This window comes from Copadichromis virginalis, linkage group LG5, assembly GCF_057382275.1.
Source record: "Copadichromis virginalis isolate Kocher_CV1m ecotype Utaka linkage group LG5, C_Virginalis_male_GT1.1, whole genome shotgun sequence".
Classification (NCBI taxonomy): domain Eukaryota; kingdom Metazoa; phylum Chordata; class Actinopteri; order Cichliformes; family Cichlidae; genus Copadichromis; species Copadichromis virginalis.
In genome coordinates, this window is record NC_140622.1 from 17,584,035 (window position 1) to 17,606,918 (window position 22,884).

At 41.5% G+C, this 22,884-nt stretch overlaps 1 protein-coding gene and 10 non-coding genes across 11 annotated transcripts; 10 read left to right on the forward strand and 1 right to left on the reverse strand.

Annotated features, from left to right (window-relative positions):
* Nucleotides 1-2,882: 2,882 nt before the first annotated feature.
* Nucleotides 2,883-3,827, reverse strand: LOC146709268 (trace amine-associated receptor 1-like). Its single transcript, XM_085458031.1, has one exon. It carries the CDS (start codon nucleotides 3,825-3,827, stop codon nucleotides 2,883-2,885), a length of 945 nt encoding a protein of 314 aa, XP_085314157.1.
* Nucleotides 3,828-17,879: 14,052 nt separating this feature from the next.
* trnaf-gaa (transfer RNA phenylalanine (anticodon GAA)) lies at nucleotides 17,880-17,952 on the forward strand. Its single transcript has one exon. It is a non-coding gene; the product is annotated as a tRNA-Phe (tRNA).
* A 427-nt stretch (nucleotides 17,953-18,379) lies between these two features.
* Nucleotides 18,380-18,452, forward strand: trnak-uuu (transfer RNA lysine (anticodon UUU)). Its single transcript has one exon. It is a non-coding gene; the product is annotated as a tRNA-Lys (tRNA).
* Nucleotides 18,453-18,971: 519 nt separating this feature from the next.
* On the forward strand, nucleotides 18,972-19,044 carry trnaf-gaa (transfer RNA phenylalanine (anticodon GAA)). Its single transcript has one exon. It is a non-coding gene; the product is annotated as a tRNA-Phe (tRNA).
* A 427-nt stretch (nucleotides 19,045-19,471) lies between these two features.
* Nucleotides 19,472-19,544, forward strand: trnak-uuu (transfer RNA lysine (anticodon UUU)). The gene has a single exon. It is a non-coding gene; the product is annotated as a tRNA-Lys (tRNA).
* Nucleotides 19,545-20,058: 514 nt separating this feature from the next.
* trnaf-gaa (transfer RNA phenylalanine (anticodon GAA)) lies at nucleotides 20,059-20,131 on the forward strand. Its single transcript has one exon. It is a non-coding gene; the product is annotated as a tRNA-Phe (tRNA).
* Nucleotides 20,132-20,558: 427 nt separating this feature from the next.
* trnak-uuu (transfer RNA lysine (anticodon UUU)) lies at nucleotides 20,559-20,631 on the forward strand. Its single transcript has one exon. It is a non-coding gene; the product is annotated as a tRNA-Lys (tRNA).
* A 519-nt stretch (nucleotides 20,632-21,150) lies between these two features.
* On the forward strand, nucleotides 21,151-21,223 carry trnaf-gaa (transfer RNA phenylalanine (anticodon GAA)). The gene has a single exon. It is a non-coding gene; the product is annotated as a tRNA-Phe (tRNA).
* A 427-nt stretch (nucleotides 21,224-21,650) lies between these two features.
* Nucleotides 21,651-21,723, forward strand: trnak-uuu (transfer RNA lysine (anticodon UUU)). Its single transcript has one exon. It is a non-coding gene; the product is annotated as a tRNA-Lys (tRNA).
* A 514-nt stretch (nucleotides 21,724-22,237) lies between these two features.
* trnaf-gaa (transfer RNA phenylalanine (anticodon GAA)) lies at nucleotides 22,238-22,310 on the forward strand. Its single transcript has one exon. It is a non-coding gene; the product is annotated as a tRNA-Phe (tRNA).
* Nucleotides 22,311-22,737: 427 nt separating this feature from the next.
* On the forward strand, nucleotides 22,738-22,810 carry trnak-uuu (transfer RNA lysine (anticodon UUU)). The gene has a single exon. It is a non-coding gene; the product is annotated as a tRNA-Lys (tRNA).
* The last annotated feature ends 74 nt before the right edge of the window (nucleotides 22,811-22,884 follow it).

Below are 22,884 nucleotides of genomic sequence, written 5' to 3' on the forward strand. Positions count from 1 at the left end.
AAGGTCCAGTTTCAGCTCTCCCACCTTGTGTTATCGGCATTCTGAACAGAGGAGAAAAAAGGGCCAAAGAAACACACTTACACCGATTCTTTAAGTCTCCAATGTGCGGGAACCTAGCTTGCTTTAAGAGGCCAATGATATGTTATTGGCTGAGGAGAAACTCCCTCTCTTGTAGTTAGACCTTAACTGGCCCAACAACATGCAGGTGTGTGATAATGTGTCACACTCAGGTGCAGAGAGAATAGCAGAAATACTCAACTTTGGAACACAAAGCAAACCTGATGCACACGCACACATTCTCTCACACACAAGAAGAGGGAATAAGAGAGTGAAAGAGGGGAAAAGGTTTACTGCATTTATACTCCCACTTTTAAGACAGTGAAATGAAAAAGCTTTTTTGTGGGTGGCATAAACATATTTTATCTCAGTGTTGCTGTTCAGATTCATGATTCAGTTTCTTTGATGGGAACACGTGTGTTATGTGTCGCCTGAAAAAAAGTTGTTCCCATGTTCAATATATATTTAGTTTTCCTGTTGAGATATACTGTGTGTATGTATGTACTAGGGGTGCAACGATATTCGTATCGATATTGAACCGTTCGATACAGTGCTTTCGGTTCGGTACGCATATGTATCGAACAATACAACATTTGTAATTTATTTTATCAACTTTCCTTCTGATGATGCTGTCTGTGTTGAGCGCTCAGTGAATCTGCGTTCGACTACTCATTCAGATCTGGCGTTTGGAATTATTTTGGTTTTCATGTGACGTATGACCCTGAAGGTAAGCGAGTCATGGACTAAAGTAAAACAGTATGTTGGATGTGCCATGCAATGCTCAATTACATGGGTGGGAACTAGTGTGTTAGCGCAGTTAGCTCGTTAACGTGTTGGCCGTCTAGCCCCATGCACGGGGCGATCGGCGGTAGCTCGTTAACGGAGATTTGCCGTGTTGTGGCGTTAAGGTCATTTCAACGAGATTAACCTGAAAGCACTAGTGGGAACACAACGAATATGACTGCACATTTACGCCGACATCATCCTAGTGCAAAGACAAGTGGAAGCAGAAAAAAAACAAGCAAGCATGCTACTAACTTTAGCCGAGTCATTTAGACAGCTGTTAGCACATGATTCTCCTTATATGTTTAATATGCTGCTGAGAATATAGCCCAGAAGAAGCGGATAGTATAGCTTTTATTTTGGAAAGAGACATTTCTCTGTAATAAACTCTCTTTTCCAAAGATGAGTGATTCCTCAATCAGATACAGGGCTCGCAATATCGCTAGCCCAACGTCCCGGAGCTAGCGATTTTTTCAGTCGGGCTACCAAAATCTATCTCTGCCCTGCCCGTCGGGCTATTGTAGGAAGGAAAAATATATGTCAATGCTTTTGCATTCTTTCGGAAATGTAGCTGGGTAATTATGTCATTGGCATCGGTGAGCCACTGTCAATATGTGACATATTGAAATCGCGTTTGAATTTGCGCTTGTTTTTTTGCTTTCACTTTGCAATCGCGCGAACTGTGTATAGAGGGCGACAGCACTGATCTGTGAGTGATGATAATTTGCGCACCAATTCCTCTGACATCGTCTTATTAATCGTTAGCTTACTATGCAAACATGACAAGTGAAATCTCCCGCAGCTTAAACATGTGAGAGGTTGATCGCGCAGAGAATCGCTGAGCTTATGTGAGTGAGTGTGTAAAAGCAGCAGGATTTATATTTGACTACGATAACCTAGATGACTGAGAACCTTCACAGACAGATATATATTTTAGTTCTGCTGAGCCAAATAAGAGAGGTCAGGGTGAAGAAGTGACAGCCAAAGAAAAGCTTACCACAAAACGGAGAAGTTATGACAAATCAGACTATAAGGCAAAAAGAAAGTGCAGCTTTATGGTTTCATGGACAAAAGAATTTCTGTGGCTGCAATATGACGAGCTAAATAACCAGGGCTGCACATAAGTGGTCCGCAGGTGCGCATTCGCTGTCAAAATAAAAAACACGCACAAGGGTTAGGGTTAAATTTAAAAACTGTACTTTTGAGTTAAAATATATATTTATAATTTTAATAAATGACAAATTAAAAAGGCATGAACATTTTTTTTGTATCGAAAAAATATCGAACCGTGACACCAAAGTATCGAACCGAACCGAACCGTGAATTTTGTGTATCGTTGCACCCCTAGTATGTACGTATGTTTGTAAATGAAAAATTAATAAAAACAGACTTTTTGGGTTAATTTAGTGTGAGCAATGAAAAATGTCACCATCCTAAGGCAGTAATTATGGGAAAATATCATGTCACTACTGTTGTTGCTCTTTTATTGTTTTCTGCTCCAAACATCTTTACCTTATGTATTTGCCAAGTGCTAAAGTTAGACCTTTCTTAGAGCTGGTTGGGAGAAAGTTAGCTCTGTGTACAAGCAGACAAGCTTAAGGAATACAGATTCAATAGTCATTCACACCTTTAATTAGGGACTCTGTGTTGTCTTGTTTCATTTACACAGTACACACTTAATTTTTTTTAAAAAAAGAGACAGAATTATTATAACAATTATGTACATGTTTATTGTAACATTATATGCTGTTTGTCAACAAGGTCTTCTATAAGGGCAATACAGAAGTAGTAGTAGAAGAATGATCATTTGTGTCATGCTCACTTTTAACAGCCATTCAATATATCTTCATATTTTATAGAAACGTGATAATTACATGAACAAGCTCATTAACAGTGTACTGATAAAATCTGTACATAGGCAGTTCAGTCTGTGCATAGTGACAGTTGACTTACATAGTTGAAACTGTAATGAACAACATAGAGAAGATCAACTGTGGTGATATTTACTCTTATTGATATAATTCATAATATATATATAGCTGTCAGTGTAGTTTTATGTTAGTAACATCACCTTGAAATATTTTTCCAGAAATTATCATTTTAAAAGCTCTTCTAAACCAAGTGAAAAAGAAAGCATAAATAAAGGGATTGAGCATTGAGTTAGAAATTGCAAACCAGTTAAATGGTTCAAGAAGCACATAAAGTATAAAACTATCCAGAGGAACAAATGAATAACTAAGAAAAAGAGGAACCCAACAAATTAAAAATATTCCAATAACTATGGTTAATGTCTTTGTGGCCTTTCTCTCCGTACTGGAAACTGCTTTAGACTTTGTGTTCTGAGAAATTGTATTATGGATGCTGCGTGCCTGCCTCAGTGCAACAACAAGAATTTTGGTGTACATGAAAAGTAAAACTATTGTTGGGATATAATATACTACCACTGATGCGGCAATGAGAGCGAAAACGCAACTTGTGTCACATTCGTCTAAAATAAAAAACAGCAGGAAGACAAAAATTCCACACAAGATAGCAACAGCCCAACTTCCAAGGCCCATCTTCATGGCAACACAATCAGTTATTTTAGTTTTATATATCAGAGGGTGGCAAACAGCATAATATCGATCAACAGAAATACAGCACAAATTTAATAAGGAAGATACACCCATTGTTACATCCATTGTGCTTCTTAAGTTGCACAGTAAACTGTATATATACAAACATGGCTTTAGAGACACTGTCATGCTCAAAGGAAATATTAAAGCACCAATTAGTAGATCAGCCACAGCCATAGAGAGGATAAGGTAGTTTGTAGGAGTGTGGAGATATCTAAAGTAAATTATAGAAATTATCACAAGAAGATTTCCACATATTGTAAGAAGCATAAATGAGCTGAGGACAACATATAATAACACACATAATTTGTTCTTTTGTGAATCGCAGAGAAGGAAGCTCACAGTATTAACAGTCACATTGAATAACTCCATGACTCCCTGTCACAGCCCTGGAACAAGTTTCAATTTTCAGCATTCAAAAAAACATTTCTTTCTCTGTTCTCATGAACAAACAAACAAACAATGCATTCTTTAGGTTGTCTACATACCTGTATGAGGTTGTCTACATACCTGTATGAGGAGTGTGTTAAGAGACTTTTAACATGACAGTCACATGACTGTAACATTTCTCAGCTAATTAGAATAACGAATACATTATGCACTTGTCCAATTAAAAGTGAGAAACGTATGGCCGTTGCTGACATCACAAGTAGTGATGAGTTTGCATGTGTGTTTATGCATGATTTGTATTGTCATCCCAAATTAGATGAACTGGCAATAACTATTTGTGGCCACTTCTAATAAAAACAATTTGTTTTTAAGGTGATAGTGTACAGTTGACCTTTTTCATTGTTTGTTAACACCTGAGCACTGATAGCACAACATCTGCAGACACTATAGAAAAGCATGTCCATGATGATGAGTGCTAATATTGTTGTATCATCAGCAAGCGTGTTGATCTGATCTGTGCTGAATTTGGCAGTGCAGTAATCTGTCACCACAGTAAAGAGCAGTTGACAAAGTACTCAGCCCAGAGTGCAGCCCTGCTTTGGTGATTTCTTACTGCCAACACATACTGTCTGCTGTCTTTCTGGCAATAAGTCCAAAATACAATTACAGCATGAGATAATAAAACTGAGCAGAGACAGCTTCACCATCTGCTTCAAGCTGATTTTGTTAAAGCAGGGGTAGGCAACTCCAGGCCTCGAGGGCCGGTGTCCTGCAGGCTTTAGATATCACCCTGGGTCAATACACCTGAATCAAATGATTAGTTCATTATCAGTCCTCTGGAGAACTTCAATACATGTCAAAGAGGTCATTTAGCCATTTAAATCAGCTGTGTTGGATCAAGGACACATCTAAAACCTGTAGGATTCTGGCCCTCGAAGCCTGGAGTTCGACACCTGTGGTCTACATGCTCTTCCAGAGGGGTCCAGTGAGATCGAGGAGGGGGTAAGATTTTTAAAGTGACTGATTAACACTTAAAATCGAGCCAATTAATTATTTAAAAGAATATAGACCTCTTGTGCTGAAGGTAATTTAATCTGAAAGGAAGTGTTAAAACCAATGTTTATAACATGAATATAAATAAGAACAGTGATTATTCTGCAGAGTATTCTGCAGAGTAAATTCTGCATTATTTTAATATCATTATTCTGCCTGAAGTAAATATTTGAGAATAAAGAAATGATGACGCTCCACAGCTTTCATTCAGTTAGTCAAACCTACTCAACCTGAATATCTGAGCTCATCAGGGAACATTATCAGAAGTTCTGGGTGAGGATGGAAGACCTCAGATATGGGGACATGATGAGCATGACCCCTACCTTCAAAGGATGCAGGATTTATGGCCTAAAGAAAAAACAGAAAGGAAGACAACAACAACTTGGGAAAGGAGTAATCATGCCTTCACAGATTTGAAAAAGGAGGAAAACATATCTCTGAAAGATCAGAGAGTTTAAAAGCTTACATGCTTATGCTTTAAGAACAAAAAAGAGGAGAAAAAAAGAAGAGATGGGAGACTCAGAAGAAGAAATCTGTATCACTGGAAGATTCTCACTTTAAATTGGACCTTTGGAGATGTGAGATGGGATAGAGGTAAGGCAACTTTCTCTGGAGGTACTGGCCAATCACCAATAAACAATCGCTTTTGCCTTAACTGTATCTGCCCTGCGCTTTTCCCCTTTTCCAGAGGTGGGACCAAGTCATTGTTTTGCAAGTCTCAAGTAAGTCTCAAGTCTTTATCCTCAAGTCTCAAGTCAAGTCTCAAGTAATGTCAGGCAAGTCAGAGTCGAGTCTCAAGTCACTGGTGTAAAAGTCCGAGTCAAGTCACAAGTCTGAAACTTTGAATTTCAAGTCCTTTCGAGTCTTTAAAAAAAAACAAACGAAAAAATAATGTTGCAGTTATATGCTAAATGTAAATATACACAAATTGTGAAATTGCACCTCTTTAAAATGCAGCTCAATTAAACCTAGCTCCAAGAATAATTTTCACCGACAGTTCTGAGATAAGCTGCATGTTATTCTTGGATGCGGTTGTAGGACCGGCTTTAAAATCGCATGACAAAAATATCATACACATTAAAAAAAACTGTATCACCAACGTAGCCTGGACAACATTTGCTAGTTAGATGAAGTCAGCTATATCATCTTAGCATATTTATATGCATATTTATAATCATACGGTTCTTGGAGTGAGTGCACACACTCATGAAGTTTAGTAACTTCAGGTCACTGCAACAAGCCCAGGTACAGATTACCGACGGATGGGTACAGGACCTTGAAATGCACCGTGTAGAACGAAAGACCATCGTACGTATCATAAGTTTACCAGTCTCACAAATTGTCGTCATAAATACACATTCGTTAACCGTTTATTAATAGGACCTTTGAGCTCAACGGTAATTAATTAGTAGTGGAAATAATTTCTGGTACCCATCACAGAAATGTAGCAGTGACAATAATACTGTATGCTGTAATCGTACTGGGCAATTAGTGATACAAAAAACCTGTTTTATCCTGTGAATAAAAGTATATGTTTTTGTCAATGTACCATAATAACAGAAGCGAAACGCAATATTGTGTCAGGACAATTCACTATTTATGCACAATAAATAAAGGAGCATAGCGCGACAATTTCTGTTCAGCGCCAGACTTGCTTGTAACCTATATCACCAATTATGTTAAGAAAAATGACGTATTAACTACTAAAAAACACTGACCTTCGTGTAAATGCTTGGAGCAGACTAACATGTGAGCCGGAGTGTTCTGGGACGTTATATTTGATCTTTGAATGGCTGCAATCCAGGCCATCCGTCGCGTCTTTGTTACTTCGGAAACATGGCTTGAACAATTTCTCTTCAACGACGTAATCCGATAACAACCGATCTCTTTACCTGTCGGCTTCCCGTGGCTGTCATGCGACCGGCTATTGCAGTTAATAATACAACGGCTTCTTGACATTTTTGTGTTTCTTTTTATCGCTGTATAACTGATTTTAATTGAAAGCCTGCGTGCGCTAGTACCGCTTGCCACGAGTTCCCAGAATCCTTTGCGGTTCTACCCGTGAATGACGTCACATTTTCAATCTCTATATAATATGCCTGTTAAATTTTATATTTGGGGTAAAATATCAAGTCTTTTCAAGTAAACCGGTTCAAGTCCAATTCAAGTCCCAAGTCATTGGTGTAAAAGTCCAAGTCAAGTCACAAGTCTTAGAACATTTTTTCAAGTCAAGTCTAAAGTCATAAAATTAATGACTCGAGTCTGACTCGAGTCCAAGTCATGTGACTCGAGTCCACACCTCTGCCCTTTTCACAATGAACCCTAGGAATTTTACTGTCTCAACGTGACATAGAGGCATTTCCAAAAGACACTGGTGAACCAGAAGGACATCGGACTTATGCTCCTGGACAGACTTTGAGAAAATACGAATGTCATCAAGGTAAACAGGCACAAAATGATTAATGAAGTCATGTAGCATGTCATTGAAAAGGGGTTAGAAAACTGGGGAGACATTAGCCAAAAAAAGTATGGCAATATTCAAAGTGGTCCAGATGTGTCTAAAAGGCTGCTTTCTGTTAATCACTCTCTTTAATTCTTATCAGGTGGTAGGTTTGGTGAACAGTGACGCACCCTAAAAGAGCTGAAAAGCAGAGGACAAAAAAGGCAGAGGATATTTAGTTTTAACAGTAATTTTGTTTATCCCACAGAAATCAGTGACAGAAGTGTTACTGTCTTAAGTGACAGATGATTCCAGCGGCTAGTGTACTGTACAATCAAAATTGCTCCCAACAAACATAGATGTTTACATCAGCACTGTAACTTGCACTATTTTGTCAACCGATTCACACTACAACCTGGGTTTGCCTCTTATCTGTATTCAATTTTATTTAATTCTAATAACTGTACAGTACTCTGTTTTTGGTAACTATTGTCCTTGATGTAAATATGTAAAACAAAATGTGTATTTTTCTGTTCTGTGACCTGTGTACTGTTTGTTTGTATATGTGTTTTAAATTAAATGATGATTCTATTCTATTCTATTCTATTCTATTCTAGTGAATTGGTTATGTAACTATATAGATGGCTTGAGATGAATGGAGCATCTGGTAGCAGAATGATTGTGCAATCATATGGAAGCAGCAGTGGTGGTGTAAGTGAGAGGGTGAGATCTTTACTAAATACCTCAGCAAGGTCATGATATACTTCTTGTACAGTTATGAATACTAAATCTACCAGGGGAGTGGCTGACTTTAAACACTGTTGGAGACAATCGAGGTTCCACCCAGAAATACTGTTTTTCTTAAATCAATGTGAAGATTATGCAAACTGCCATTAGACAGAACAGAGGTACAGCGCTTAGGAAAGAGAGAGACAGAAAGTGGTAAGTCAATCGGCGAGGACAGAGGGATTCTGCCAATTATGAGGCACAGTAGTCTGTTTTCTGGAAATGGCATTCCAGTGACTCAAAATGGTACTGAGTAGTGTTTATGGTATAAGGCATATATATATTTATAAGGCATAACTGAGCTCCTGGACACTCTGAGGGGAAACCTGGCAGCATCAGATGGACTGAAATATAATGCATCAGAGGTATTGTATTGGTCAGCCGACTGTGGAGGGCAGTCAGTGGTGTCACTTCCTTAATCCTCCAGGAACTGCCTGCATATTCTTCCCACACAAGGCCACGAACTGCGTGCAGCATTCGATACTGTTGACCATAATATCCTATTAGAGCGATTAGAACATGCTGTAGGTATGTATCATATCTATCTAATAGACTACAATTTGTACATGTAAATGGAGAGTCCTCTTCACACACTGAGGTTAATTATGGAGTTCCACAGGGTTCAGTGCTAGGACCAATTCTGTTTACACTATACATGCTTCCCCTACGCAGTATCATTAGAAGACATAGCATACATTTTCACTGCTATGCAGATGACACCCAGGTCTATCTATCCATGAAGCCAGATAACACACATCAATTAGTTAAACTGCAGGAATGTCTTAAAGACATAAAGACCTGGATGGCCGCTAACTTTCTGCTTCTTAATTCAGATAAAACTGAGGTTATTGTACTCGGCCCTGAAAAGCCTAGAAATATGGTATCTAACCAGATTCTTACTCTGGATGGCATTACCTTGGCCTCCAGTAACGCTGTGATGAACCTTCAAATCATTTTTGACCCGGATATGTCCTTCAACACACATATTAAACAAATATGTAGGACTGCTTTCTTCCATTTGTGCAACATCTCTAAAGTTAGAAATATCCTGTCTCAGAGTGATGCTAAAAAACTAGTTCATCCATTTATTACTTCCAGGCTGGACTACTGCAATTCGTTATTATCAGGATGTCCAAAAACACTCCCTGAAAAGCCTTCAGCTAATCCAAAATGCTGCAGCAAGAGTACTTACAGGGACTAGAAAGAGAGAGCATATTTCTCCTGTTTTGGCTTCCCTTCATTGGCTTCCTGTTAAATCCAGAATTGAATTCAAAATCCTGCTCCTCACATACAAGGTCTTAAATAATCAGGCCCCATCTTATCTTAATGACCTTGTAGTACCATATCACCCTATTAGAGCACTTCGCTCTCGCTCTGCAGGCCTACTTGTTGTTCCTAGAGTATTTAAAAGTAGAATGGGAGGGAGAGCCTTCAGTTTTCAGGCCCCTCTTCTGTGCAACCAGCTTCCAGTTTGGATTTGGGAGACAGATGCGCAGAGCCATTGCAGGGGGGTCGGGGAATGAATAAAAACAAAAGAATGCTTGGACACTGGACAGGATAATGGACAGGTTTTTGACGGGTCTCCCACACAAATGCAAAGCAAGAGATGAAGGATTCCCAAATATGTTTCCAAACAAACTTCCTTTCAAGCCAAATACTAGAAAATATGAAGACGCATATCTTCCCTTTGGCTTCACCTGCACAAGTGCCAAGGTAGGTCTCTGCGACAGAATTAGTTTCCCCTGCGTCACGCAAAAACAGAATCCCACATTCTTGATTTTTAGTTCACAAACACTTCCTGTAATGACTAACTACTCCTGACATTTTGGAGATGTTAGCTGTTTATACAGTAAAGTTACAGTGGGATACAAATAATATCAGGCTGATCCTGCCATAACTTGTTCCCCCTGTACAAATCACGGACAAACTATTGTTAGGTGGTGGGGGGTTGCGAAGATTTTTCTTGTAAAACAAAGGGGGACCTTGAAAAAAGTTTGGGAACCACTGCATTAGAAGATACCAGGCCCTCAAGCTAACCTAGTGAAGTCTGTTTCTGATTGTTTAGTCAGACACCAGAGTCTGAATGCATGTGAATGGGTAAATGTGAGAATGAGGTAAAGTGCCTTTACATGATCCATTCAATAATCTACTTTTTTACTATGTACAGCACTTTGGCCAACCTGTGTTGTTTTTAAATGTGCTTTTATGAAGAGGAAGGGAGAGAGGACGGTCCCTTCTGGTGCCGTCCTCTCTCCCTTCCTCTTCACCCTCTACACGACAGATTTCAGCCACTGCACAGAGACCTGCCATCTTCAGAAGTTTTCTCTGCAGCGGTTGGATGCATCAGCAGAGATGATGAGACAGAGTACCGGGCTGTGGTCGACTCCTTTGTCACGTGGTGGGAGCAGAATTGTCTTCAGCTCAACGTGGCAAAGACCAAGGAACTGATCGTGGACTTCAGGAAGACCAGGAAACACTCGACCCCTGTTTCAATCCAGGGGGTCAATATTGACATTGTGGAGGACTACAAATACCTTGGAGTATACATTGACAATAAACTGGACTGGGCGAAAAACACCACAGCACTTTACAGGAAGGGCCAGAGTCTCTATTTTTTGAGGCGACTGAGGTCCTTCAACATCTGCCGAACAATGCTCAGGATTTTCTACAAGTCTGTTGTAGATAATTCCCTCTAAGCTTTTCACCAAGTTGACGGATCTAGGACTCAGCTCATCACTGTGTCAGTGGATCCTCAACTTCCTCACAGACAGACCCCAATCAGTGAGGGTGGGAAAACAAGTCTCCCCCTCCATCTCACTGAGCACTGGAGTGCCTCAGGGCTGTGTTTTAAGCCCCCTGCTGTACTCACTGTACACTTATGACTGTGTAGCCACATCCGACACCACCTCCATTGTCAAGTTTGCTGACGACACTGCTGTTGTGGGCCTGATCTCCGACAACATCGAGATGGCCTACCTGGAGGAGATTAGGAACCTGGAAACCTGGTGCCAGGAGAATAACCTCCTCCTAAACATCAGCAAGACTAAGGAGCTGATCGTGGACTTCACTACAAAGCAGGCGAGGAATTACAAACCCCTCATCATCAGTGGCACGCCAGTGGAGAGAGTGGACAGTTTCCGGTACCTGGGTGTCCACATCACTCAGGACCTCTCATGGTCCTGCCACATCAACACCCTGGTTAAGAAAGCCCGTCAGCATCTCTTCTTCCTCAGAAGACTTAGAGACTTCCATCTGCCACTGAAGGTGCTCAAGAACTTCTACTCCTGCACCATCGAGAGCGTCCTGACGGCAAACATCTGCACCTGGTTTGGGAACAGCACCAAGCAGGACAGATGAGATCTGCAAAGGGTGGTGCGCTCGGCAGAACGCATCATTCAATCAGAGCTCCCTGACCTGCTGTCCATCTACACCAAGCGGTGCAAGTCCAAAGCTAGGAAGATTATGATGGACCTCTCCCATCCCAACAATGGACTCTTCTCACTGTTGAGGTCTCGGAAGCGCTTCCGCTCCCTTAAGGCCAAAACAGAGAGAATGAGGAGGAGCTTCTTCCCCCAGGCTATTCGGGGCCTGAACCAGGTGTAGGACTGGACTCTCCCAAACACGTCACTATAAGACTGGACTCTCACACACGTCACCACACGCACCACCACACATTTCCTATAATCCTATAATTCCTATAATTTATAATCCTTATCTTTATAATCTCTTCTGCTATTTGCACATTCTTTACTGTAAATTCCTAAGTTAATTTGTAATTTTTGTAGTAAACTGTAAATTGTAAATATTGTAAAACTTTTCTCCTGTCATTTAATGGTCGGGCATTGTACAGCTACAAGCATTTCACCCCCATGTCATACTGTGTATGGTTCTGTGTATGTGACAAATAAAATTTGAATTTGAATTTGGCCAGTGCAATCTTCTATGCCGTTGTGTGCTGGGGGAGCAGGCTGAGGGTCGCTGATGCTAACAGACTCAATAAACTGATCTGTAAGGCCAGTAATGTTGTAGAGATGGAGCTGGACTCCCTTAAGGTGGTGTCAGAGAGGCGGATGTTGTCCAAAATAAAGACAATGTTGGATAATACCTCCTACCCACTCCATGCTGGTCAGTCACAGGAGCATTTTCAGTGAGAAACTGAGAGTACCAAAAAGCACCACTGAACGACATAGGAAAACCTTCCTGTCTGTGGCCATCTCCCTGTACAATTCGTCCACTTAACACACTGTATACTGCAATAGCTACACCCTTTTTGCACACACTCTCCTCTTGGACCAACAGATATTGATCCTGCTGGTGGTTTAAAGCCCTGTCCAGCTTTTCAAGAGTAATTACCTGTCTCCTGTCATCTCACAGCAAACTGTCTGGCATTCTGTCAATGCCAAGTATTGATGTGCCATACTGGAAAAGGTGAACAACTGTTGTGTGCAGATATTACCTAACACTACCAGTAGTGACACTGACCCGAGCCAAATGCAAATCTAGTAAGAAAGATGAAAAGAGAAAAAAAAAACGTTTGGTAGTTGCTTTATTGTTTGCCCGCTAGTAGACCTGTTGTTAATTTCATTACCACCAAAGAAAGATTAAACTAATTAACAAACCCCTATGCTATTTAACTGACCATTAACATAATAATAACAATAATAATAATAATTAGTTTGATTTTCAGCAATTTTCTGGAAGAGAATGACATTCATACAGCTCATACTGACATCTTCAAGTGCTACAAGCCACATTTTAAACATTTGTGTACATCACATCACTAATGAACCTAACATATGTCTTTGGATTGTACAAGGTAAATGTAGGGCCCAGAACAAATTCTTATTGGCACAGTGAGAGCATGCAAAGTCTTAGAGAACCACTGCACTCAAAAAAAGGAAATTCCTACTTTTGTTAAGTCTGGATTGACAATCCACAATCGAGGTAGTTTGCAGTGGGTTCTCTCTGGGTACTCTGGTTTCCTCCCACAGTTAAAAGTTATGCAGTTATTTTCACCAATTAGGGTAATTGGTGAAAGTTCTCTCTGTGTTAGCCCTGCAATAGGCCTGTGACGTGTCCATGATGTACCCTGGGTCTCACCCTATCACATCTGGGATAGGCCCCAGGCCCCCCTCAGCCCTGATAAAGATAAGATCAATGGATGGAGTGGAATTTGTTATAAATCCATTAAACTTTTATGTTAACCAGACTCCATACTTTGTTGAACATTGTGTAATATAAAGATAAAATGTAGTTTTCAAGTGACCACGTAGTAATGGGGTAAAGGTTATGAATAGTGTTGGAATAAATTGAGACAATTGTGAAGGATTAAAATATTCCAAGAGCTCCAATTACTTCATCTAAACATGTTTCAGTCACATTGTATCAACACAAAATACACAGGTTTATCGAATATGAATAACTTGTGTTGATTTAACTTTGTTGTTTAAGTTACTGCCAAAGCAAAACATCTGTGTGCAACCAGTGTCCACTATGTGGACATAGTATGCATCATCGTGTGCTGCACATCAATGCTGCACCTTATCCCAGCTGTAAAATTTTCAAGATTTTTTCAAAAGACGCCTCAGTAAGTAGATAATTTGAAGTTCTATTTTTTGTTCACATTGTGACCCTGACTCTTACACAGTGATTATGGCAGCATTTCATGTTCTATTTGTTGTTAGATATTCTTTTTTGTTCTAATGTATAACTTTGTTGAAAACATTTCCCATGTAAACCAGATATTATTACCAAGTAACACATCTGGTTGCACATACAACACACATTGGGGAAAAGCAGAACTCCCTCTGTGTAACAATGGAGCAGCTAGGGGATTCAATACTCATACTCACTCACACCTTTAATGGAAGAAGTGTGAGGCCTCTCGATACCATTGCATCAATCAAACACCTTGGCTGCATCAGACAGCCAAGGTGTTTACAGTTGTACAGTTGGAAACCTAAAATCAGAGACAAGCCCACTCTGACTGACAGAGTCATTTCTTTATCTTGAAGTGATATCTGTTGGTCAGAGGTATGCATCACTGGATCATAATTCTCAAATAATATGAATAATTAAATACAGTATTTTAGTTCCATTCGTTTAGCTGGGTTAGACAGTCAATATACAGGTGCATTTCTGTCGTGAATTAGGAAATATCATAATGGAAAAAGACCCTAACTGTCTGGTAAAAGGGAAGAACTGTCATGGTTGGCTGTGTGGCAGGCGGGCAAGCAGGAGTGGTGGATCCAAAATGCAGGACTCAGACACAGAAGTTCAACTTAAAGCGCAGCTTTATTGCTGGAAACCCTCTTACTAACTAAAGGCATCAAAAGACAAACAAAAACGCTGGTGGACTAAAACACTGAAGCAGAAAACACTGAACTGGAAACAAAACACTGGCAAAACACACACAGCTTGTTGAGGGTACAACGCAACACTGACTCAGAGAAACACAGGGTCTAAATACACTGGGAAGTAATGAGGAGAATGAGACACAGAAGGAGAGCACAGCTGGGGGAAATTAGAACTGACGAGACAAGCAAAGCAGGACACATTCACATAAGTCACGGACCTTCAAAGTAAAACAGGAAGGATCACACAGAGACGCGAACTTGACACCATGGAGACAGCAACTAAGAAACACAGAGACATAAACCATAAGGCAGAGGACTCTAAGAACCGAGAGACACAGAGGGGAACTCAAACATGCAGACACAGACTTACACAGAACAGAGGGGACACAGAGAAACGAGAAGGGCAAGGGATGGAAACTAGAAACCATAGAATGACTCACACCAAGTACAATAATACTAAAATCACAAAGAACTAAAACGCTGGGTCAGGAGACCCAGGACCCTGACAAGAACGGGTCCAAGCATCCAAAAGATGAAGGCAGTTTTGTTTTTGGTAGTGGCTTTCCAAATACATCCTTAAATATTGAGAGCTATACCTAAACTTGACAAAGATATCCCAATACCAATATTAGGGATTATATTTAAGAATTTTCTAAATGCTGGAGGGATGTAAATTGACATTAGGATTGAAAAGGATGTCAGGTGACACATTCATTTATTTTGTTTAACAGAAACAAATGTACAGTTTTCAGTATCCCAAGCACCGAGATCATCGCCTGAGCATAGTCAGAGGATCCGCTGTCATCACCAGCAACCTCATCATCACCAGCAACCAAATCATTAGTGGAACTCCATCTCAGCATCTGGCTTCCTGCCCTGTCAATGTCCGGCTTTGCCACCTGAGGTGCCTCATTGGTCAGCTACCAATGAATTGTCTCAGCTACCAGCCTCCTGCTAAGCTGTCTGATTGGACATGTTACCTCAGTGCCGATCTCTGGAGTTTCCTCATCCCTACTGCCACTGGCCCATCAGCTGAGCTCCAGGGTTTCTTCGCCTTCATTATTTGCCACATGGCTGGCCTTCAGAGTTGCTTCATCTCTACTGTTGGCCTTCCTGCCAACTTCAAGAGTTACTCCATCTCTGCTGCTTTCCACCTGGTTGGCACTCCTCCTGAACTTTTTTTTTTTAAATTTTTAATTTTGAACAACAAAAACAAACAAACAGAACCCAACAAAAATATAAGAGGAAGAAATTGGGGTACTGTTCCAGGCATCAAACAAATAGAGAGATATAAGCTGAATTAAGTGACAGAATCTTCAAGCCTTTGCTTATATTTATACCATTTAGTCCAATGCTGTTGAAAAAGATGACCTTTTAGTCGTAGAAAGATAGTCAGTCTCTCCATCAGATGTATTTCCTCTATAATCTCTAGGACTTGCTCCGGGGAGGATCTTTCTTAAGCCAATTCCTTGTTATGGCCTTTTTAGATGCGAGCAACAGGATTTTAAAAATATATCTGTTAGATTTGTATTGTTGGATTGTCCTTTATGCCTAGAAATATATATTTAGATATGCTTAGAAGTATATAATCATTTGTAGATTGAAAGAATGTCTCATCCTAGGAGGTCTGTAACAACTCTGTGTAGCATGAAGAGGGGGTGCGTTCACTCCTCTCCAGAGTGTTCTGGCATAGATCACACACCCCTTGGGATCATGAGACCAGCAGGTTTAGGGAAGTTGTTTATGGGGTCACACTCTGACCCTACACGTCATATGTTAATGAGCCTATGTATATTCATGTAACCTAAATAAAAGAGCAGTGTTACGGGGGAACGGACGAGAGCAACTGGGGTCAAGCGAAGGAACGGCCTTTGTCCAGTTCTCTCCCGTGCACGAGAAACATAAAGAACTTTGCCTACTTGTGTCTTGCTTTGCTGTGCAGTTGAATTGTCTTGAACATTCCAGCGAATAGGTTTAAGCTACAAACCTATTAATATCTGTCCTTTTTTAGAATCTAATCTCTAGGTAGCAAACTGTCAATGGAAAATTGTACTTAGTAGTCAGTATAATCTTTCAGTGATATAAGTTCGCATATGGTAGAATACTGCATGCAGTTATTTGTATTAGGAAATATTTAACCATGTATGCTTAGAGGCGTATAATCAATTGTGTAGTGACAGGATGTGTGATCTCTAGCAGGCTGCAAAAGGCTTGCATTCCTGGAATGCACACCTACATCCTGGGAGCATGGGAAGAGGTCGTACCTTGTTTTATTGTTTTAACGTAGCTATGTCTGTTTTAGTCTAAGTGCCTTTTGTTGTGATGAACTGCTGGACTTCTTCACTGTGTTATCTAGGGTGAACCATCTAGGGTGAGGGGGAGACTACCCTCTTTATGACCAAGGATGTTCCTTTTGTGCTGTTATATACCCCTTTGATCAGCAGGACCCCACACACACACACACACACACGCACACACACACACAAGCACCCACTGAGGTATAAATAAAGACCGGGGCAGTTTCTCAGTGCGAGTCTCAGTTCTGGAGATTGCCCTTGCTAGCAAGAAGTTCTGTGTGTTTCTCTTCTCTGAGTCTTTACTGAAGAAGTGTTTTAGAGTATATTTCTTTACACAAACCCAGTAAGAAGATCCTGGGATCCTTAGGGATGGCATAGATCATGATGTCATCTGTTAACTTGGATATAAAAAGAAGGCAGTTGTGTACTCATCCAAAAGACACTTCAACCGTTGCCTACTGGTGGTGGTCAAAGGGCCCGGTGGCGCCAGTGTCCGGCAGCCTCGCCTCTGTCAGTGCGCCCCATGGCAGCTGTGGCTACAATGTAGCTTGCCATCACCAGTGTGTGAATGGGTGGAACACTGGTTGTGTAAAGCGCTTTGGGGTCCTTAGGGACTAGAAAAGCGCTATACAAATACAGGCCATTTACCATTTACAAAATAATCTAATTGGAGTTTTCCACTCAAATTCCCTCTACCTTTTGGAACTAGTTGATGTTTGTTGTGTGATATACATTGAGAGCCAATCACACTCTGACAGTCCAATTTTCAACTTGTTGTTGCCATTTTGTTTTTGTAGTCCTTTGTAGAGTTAGACACGGTTTTGGTAGGCAGACATCCTTGCCCTGGGGAGGAGGCGCTCTTTATTTCTGTATTGTAAAAATGATGTCCAGATCCATATTTTCCAGATTAAATTCTGTTTTAAATTTTTTAAACGATTTAAGAGAGCAAAGTTCATCACAGTTCACTGTTAAATCCAAAGCTTAAAAGTTCACTTCACATTGATCCAGTGTCTCAGAATGGCAGCTGTAGTGCAGTTTGGCCAGCTGTAGACCTGACTGGTGATTAGAATGCAATTTTTGAGCACTTTCCATTGCAAAACGTGCCGAAATAGCTCAGCTGGGAGAGCGTTAGACTGAAGATCTAAAGGACCCTAGTTCGATCCTGGGTTTCGGCAAAGCTATTTTGGTCACCATCTAGGGCTTGGTAGGTTTGTTGGTAGGACTTCATTATACGGCCTACAACTACGTGGATCATTGCCATCAAATGAGAAAACAAACACAGATGGTGCAGCTTGCAAACGTCCATCAAGTGGAGGTGGAATTTGAAGAAGGTCCTCCTTCAGAAGCTCCCAGGCCTCACCCATTATACCATTGACTTACCTAGGGCTTGGTAGGTTGGGTGATCACACGTCATAATACAGCCTAGCGATGTTTCCCCTAGAATCAAATCCTTCCCTTGGCTCTTGTCTGAAATGACCATTTAATAATATCTAACTGCAAATCCTCACCAGTACCTACAGTAAAATGAGAGGATAAGAGATCACGTTTTTACAGAAAAGAAAGACAATATGTGTCCCAGAGGACAAACACGTGACTCTTGTTACCTGGGTAGCTCAGATGGAAGAGCATCAGACTTTTAATCTGAGGGTCCAGGGTTCAAGTCCCTGTCCAGGTGTCTCCTTTGGATCCTTGCCCTTCCATGGCTTTACCTAACAAGCTCAGTTGTTCTTGATAGTTCTGTGACCTCATTGTCATCTTTAGCAAAGTCCATAGACTGCAGGTGGGATGACGATATGGGATTTGTGGATATCAGGGACAGAGGCCTCTTTCAGATAATCCCACCGTACAAGCTCTGTAAAGAATTATTCCTGCCCCTCGGTCCAACTCACCGCCAGTTGGTTCTCAGCTCAGCTCCTTTGCGAAACCCGGTGTCTAAGACATGCCAATCTCACCAAATCCGCCCTGGGTTTCTCGACACGTTACACTTTCACTTTTTTTCTGTCTTACTTTAAGAGAGCAACTTTGCTCTTTAAGAGAGCAAAGTTCATCACAGTTCACTGTTAAATCCAAAGCTTAAAAGTTCACTTCACATTGATCCAGTGTCTCAGAATGGCAGCTGTAGTGCAGTTTGGCCAGCTGTAGACCTGACTGGTGATTAGAATGCAATTTTTGAGCACTTTCCATTGCAAAACGTGCCGAAATAGCTCAGCTGGGAGAGCGTTAGACTGAAGATCTAAAGGACCCTAGTTCGATCCTGGGTTTCGGCAAAGCTATTTTGGTCACCATCTAGGGCTTGGTAGGTTTGTTGGTAGGACTTCATTATACGGCCTACAACTACGTGGATCATTGCCATCAAATGAGAAAACAAACACAGATGGTGCAGCTTGCAAACGTCCATCAAGTGGAGGTGGAATTTGAAGAAGGTCCTCCTTCAGAAGCTCCCAGGCCTCACCCATTATACCATTGACTTACCTAGGGCTTGGTAGGTTGGGTGATCACACGTCATAATACAGCCTAGCGATGTTTCCCCTAGAATCAAATCCTTCCCTTGGCTCTTGTCTGAAATGACCATTTAATAATATCTAACTGCAAATCCTCACCAGTACCTACAGTAAAATGAGAGGATAAGAGATCACGTTTTTACAGAAAAGAAAGACAATATGTGTCCCAGAGGACAAACACGTGACTCTTGTTACCTGGGTAGCTCAGATGGAAGAGCATCAGACTTTTAATCTGAGGGTCCAGGGTTCAAGTCCCTGTCCAGGTGTCTCCTTTGGATCCTTGCCCTTCCATGGCTTTACCTAACAAGCTCAGTTGTTCTTGATAGTTCTGTGACCTCATTGTCATCTTTAGCAAAGTCCATAGACTGCAGGTGGGATGACGATATGGGATTTGTGGATATCAGGGACAGAGGCCTCTTTCAGATAATCCCACCGTACAAGCTCTGTAAAGAATTATTCCTGCCCCTCGGTCCAACTCACCGCCAGTTGGTTCTCAGCTCAGCTCCTTTGCGAAACCCGGTGTCTAAGACATGCCAATCTCACCAAATCCGCCCTGGGTTTCTCGACACGTTACACTTTCACTTTTTTTCTGTCTTACTTTGGGTGGGACAACATTTAAGAGAGCAAAGTTCATCACAGTTCACTGTTAAATCCAAAGCTTAAAAGTTCACTTCACATTGATCCAGTGTCTCAGAATGGCAGCTGTAGTGCAGTTTGGCCAGCTGTAGACCTGACTGGTCATTAGAATGCAATTTTTGAGCACTTTCCATTGCAAAACGTGCCGAAATAGCTCAGCTGGGAGAGCGTTAGACTGAAGATCTAAAGGACCCTAGTTCGATCCTGGGTTTCGGCAAAGCTATTTTGGTCACCATCTAGGGCTTGGTAGGTTTGTTGGTAGGACTTCATTATACGGCCTACAACTACGTGGATCATTGCCATCAAATGAGAAAACAAACACAGATGGTGCAGCTTGCAAACGTCCATCAAGTGGAGGTGGAATTTGAAGAAGGTCCTCCTTCAGAAGCTCCCAGGCCTCACCCATTATACCATTGACTTACCTAGGGCTTGGTAGGTTGGGTGATCACACGTCATAATACAGCCTAGCGATGTTTCCCCTAGAATCAAATCCTTCCCTTGGCTCTTGTCTGAAATGACCATTTAATAATATCTAACTGCAAATCCTCACCAGTACCTACAGTAAAATGAGAGGATAAGAGATCACGTTTTTACAGAAAAGAAAGACAATATGTGTCCCAGAGGACAAACACGTGACTCTTGTTACCTGGGTAGCTCAGATGGAAGAGCATCAGACTTTTAATCTGAGGGTCCAGGGTTCAAGTCCCTGTCCAGGTGTCTCCTTTGGATCCTTGCCCTTCCATGGCTTTACCTAACAAGCTCAGTTGTTCTTGATAGTTCTGTGACCTCATTGTCATCTTTAGCAAAGTCCATAGACTGCAGGTGGGATGACGATATGGGATTTGTGGATATCAGGGACAGAGGCCTCTTTCAGATAATCCCACCGTACAAGCTCTGTAAAGAATTATTCCTGCCCCTCGGTCCAACTCACCGCCAGTTGGTTCTCAGCTCAGCTCCTTTGCGAAACCCGGTGTCTAAGACATGCCAATCTCACCAAATCCGCCCTGGGTTTCTCGACACGTTACACTTTCACTTTTTTTCTGTCTTACTTTAAGAGAGCAACTTTGCTCTTTAAGAGAGCAAAGTTCATCACAGTTCACTGTTAAATCCAAAGCTTAAAAGTTCACTTCACATTGATCCAGTGTCTCAGAATGGCAGCTGTAGTGCAGTTTGGCCAGCTGTAGACCTGACTGGTGATTAGAATGCAATTTTTGAGCACTTTCCATTGCAAAACGTGCCGAAATAGCTCAGCTGGGAGAGCGTTAGACTGAAGATCTAAAGGACCCTAGTTCGATCCTGGGTTTCGGCAAAGCTATTTTGGTCACCATCTAGGGCTTGGTAGGTTTGTTGGTAGGACTTCATTATACGGCCTACAACTACGTGGATCATTGCCATCAAATGAGAAAACAAACACAGATGGTGCAGCTTGCAAACGTCCATCAAGTGGAGGTGGAATTTGAAGAAGGTCCTCCTTCAGAAGCTCCCAGGCCTCACCCATTATACCATTGACTTACCTAGGGCTTGGTAGGTTGGGTGATCACACGTCATAATACAGCCTAGCGATGTTTCCCCTAGAATCAAATCCTTCCCTTGGCTCTTGTCTGAAATGACCATTTAATAATATCTAACTGCAAATCCTCACCAGTACCTACAGTAAAATGAGAGGATAAGAGATCACGTTTTTACAGAAAAGAAAGACAATATGTGTCCCAGAGGACAAACACGTGACTCTTGTTACCTGGGTAGCTCAGATGGAAGAGCATCAGACTTTTAATCTGAGGGTCCAGGGTTCAAGTCCCTGTCCAGGTGTCTCCTTTGGATCCTTGCCCTTCCATGGCTTTACCTAACAAGCTCAGTTGTTCTTGATAGTTCTGTGACCTCATTGTCATCTTTAGCAAAGTCCATAGACTGCAGGTGGGATGACGATATGGGATTTGTGGATATCAGGGACAGAGGCCTCTTTCAGATAATCCCACCGTACAAGCTCTGTAAAGAATTATTCCTGCCCCTCGGTCCAACTCACCGCCAGTTGGTTCTCAGCTCAGCTCCTTTGCGAAACCCGGTGTCTAAGACATGCCAATCTCACCAAATCCGCCCTGGGTTTCTCGACACGTTACACTTTCACTTTTTTTCTGTCTTACTTTGGGTGGGACAACATTTAAGAGAGCAAAGTTCATCACAGTTCACTGTTAAATCCAAAGCTTAAAAGTTCACTTCACATTGATCCAGTGTCTCAGAATGGCAGCTGTAGTGCAGTTTGGCCAGCTGTAGACCTGACTGGTCATTAGAATGCAATTTTTGAGCACTTTCCATTGCAAAACGTGCCGAAATAGCTCAGCTGGGAGAGCGTTAGACTGAAGATCTAAAGGACCCTAGTTCGATCCTGGGTTTCGGCAAAGCTATTTTGGTCACCATCTAGGGCTTGGTAGGTTTGTTGGTAGGACTTCATTATACGGCCTACAACTACGTGGATCATTGCCATCAAATGAGAAAACAAACACAGATGGTGCAGCTTGCAAACGTCCATCAAGTGGAGGTGGAATTTGAAGAAGGTCCTCCTTCAGAAGCTCCCAGGCCTCACCCATTATACCATTGACTTACCTAGGGCTTGGTAGGTTGGGTGATCACACGTCATAATACAGCCTAGCGATGTTTCCCCTAGAATCAAATCCTTCCCTTGGCTCTTGTCTGAAATGACCATTTAATAATATCTAACTGCAAATCCTCACCAGTACCTACAGTAAAATGAGAGGATAAGAGATCACGTTTTTACAGAAAAGAAAGACAATATGTGTCCCAGAGGACAAACACGTGACTCTTGTTACCTGGGTAGCTCAGATGGAAGAGCATCAGACTTTTAATCTGAGGGTCCAGGGTTCAAGTCCCTGTCCAGGTGTCTCCTTTGGATCCTTGCCCTTCCATGGCTTTACCTAACAAGCTCAGTTGTTCTTGATAGTTCTGTGACCTCAT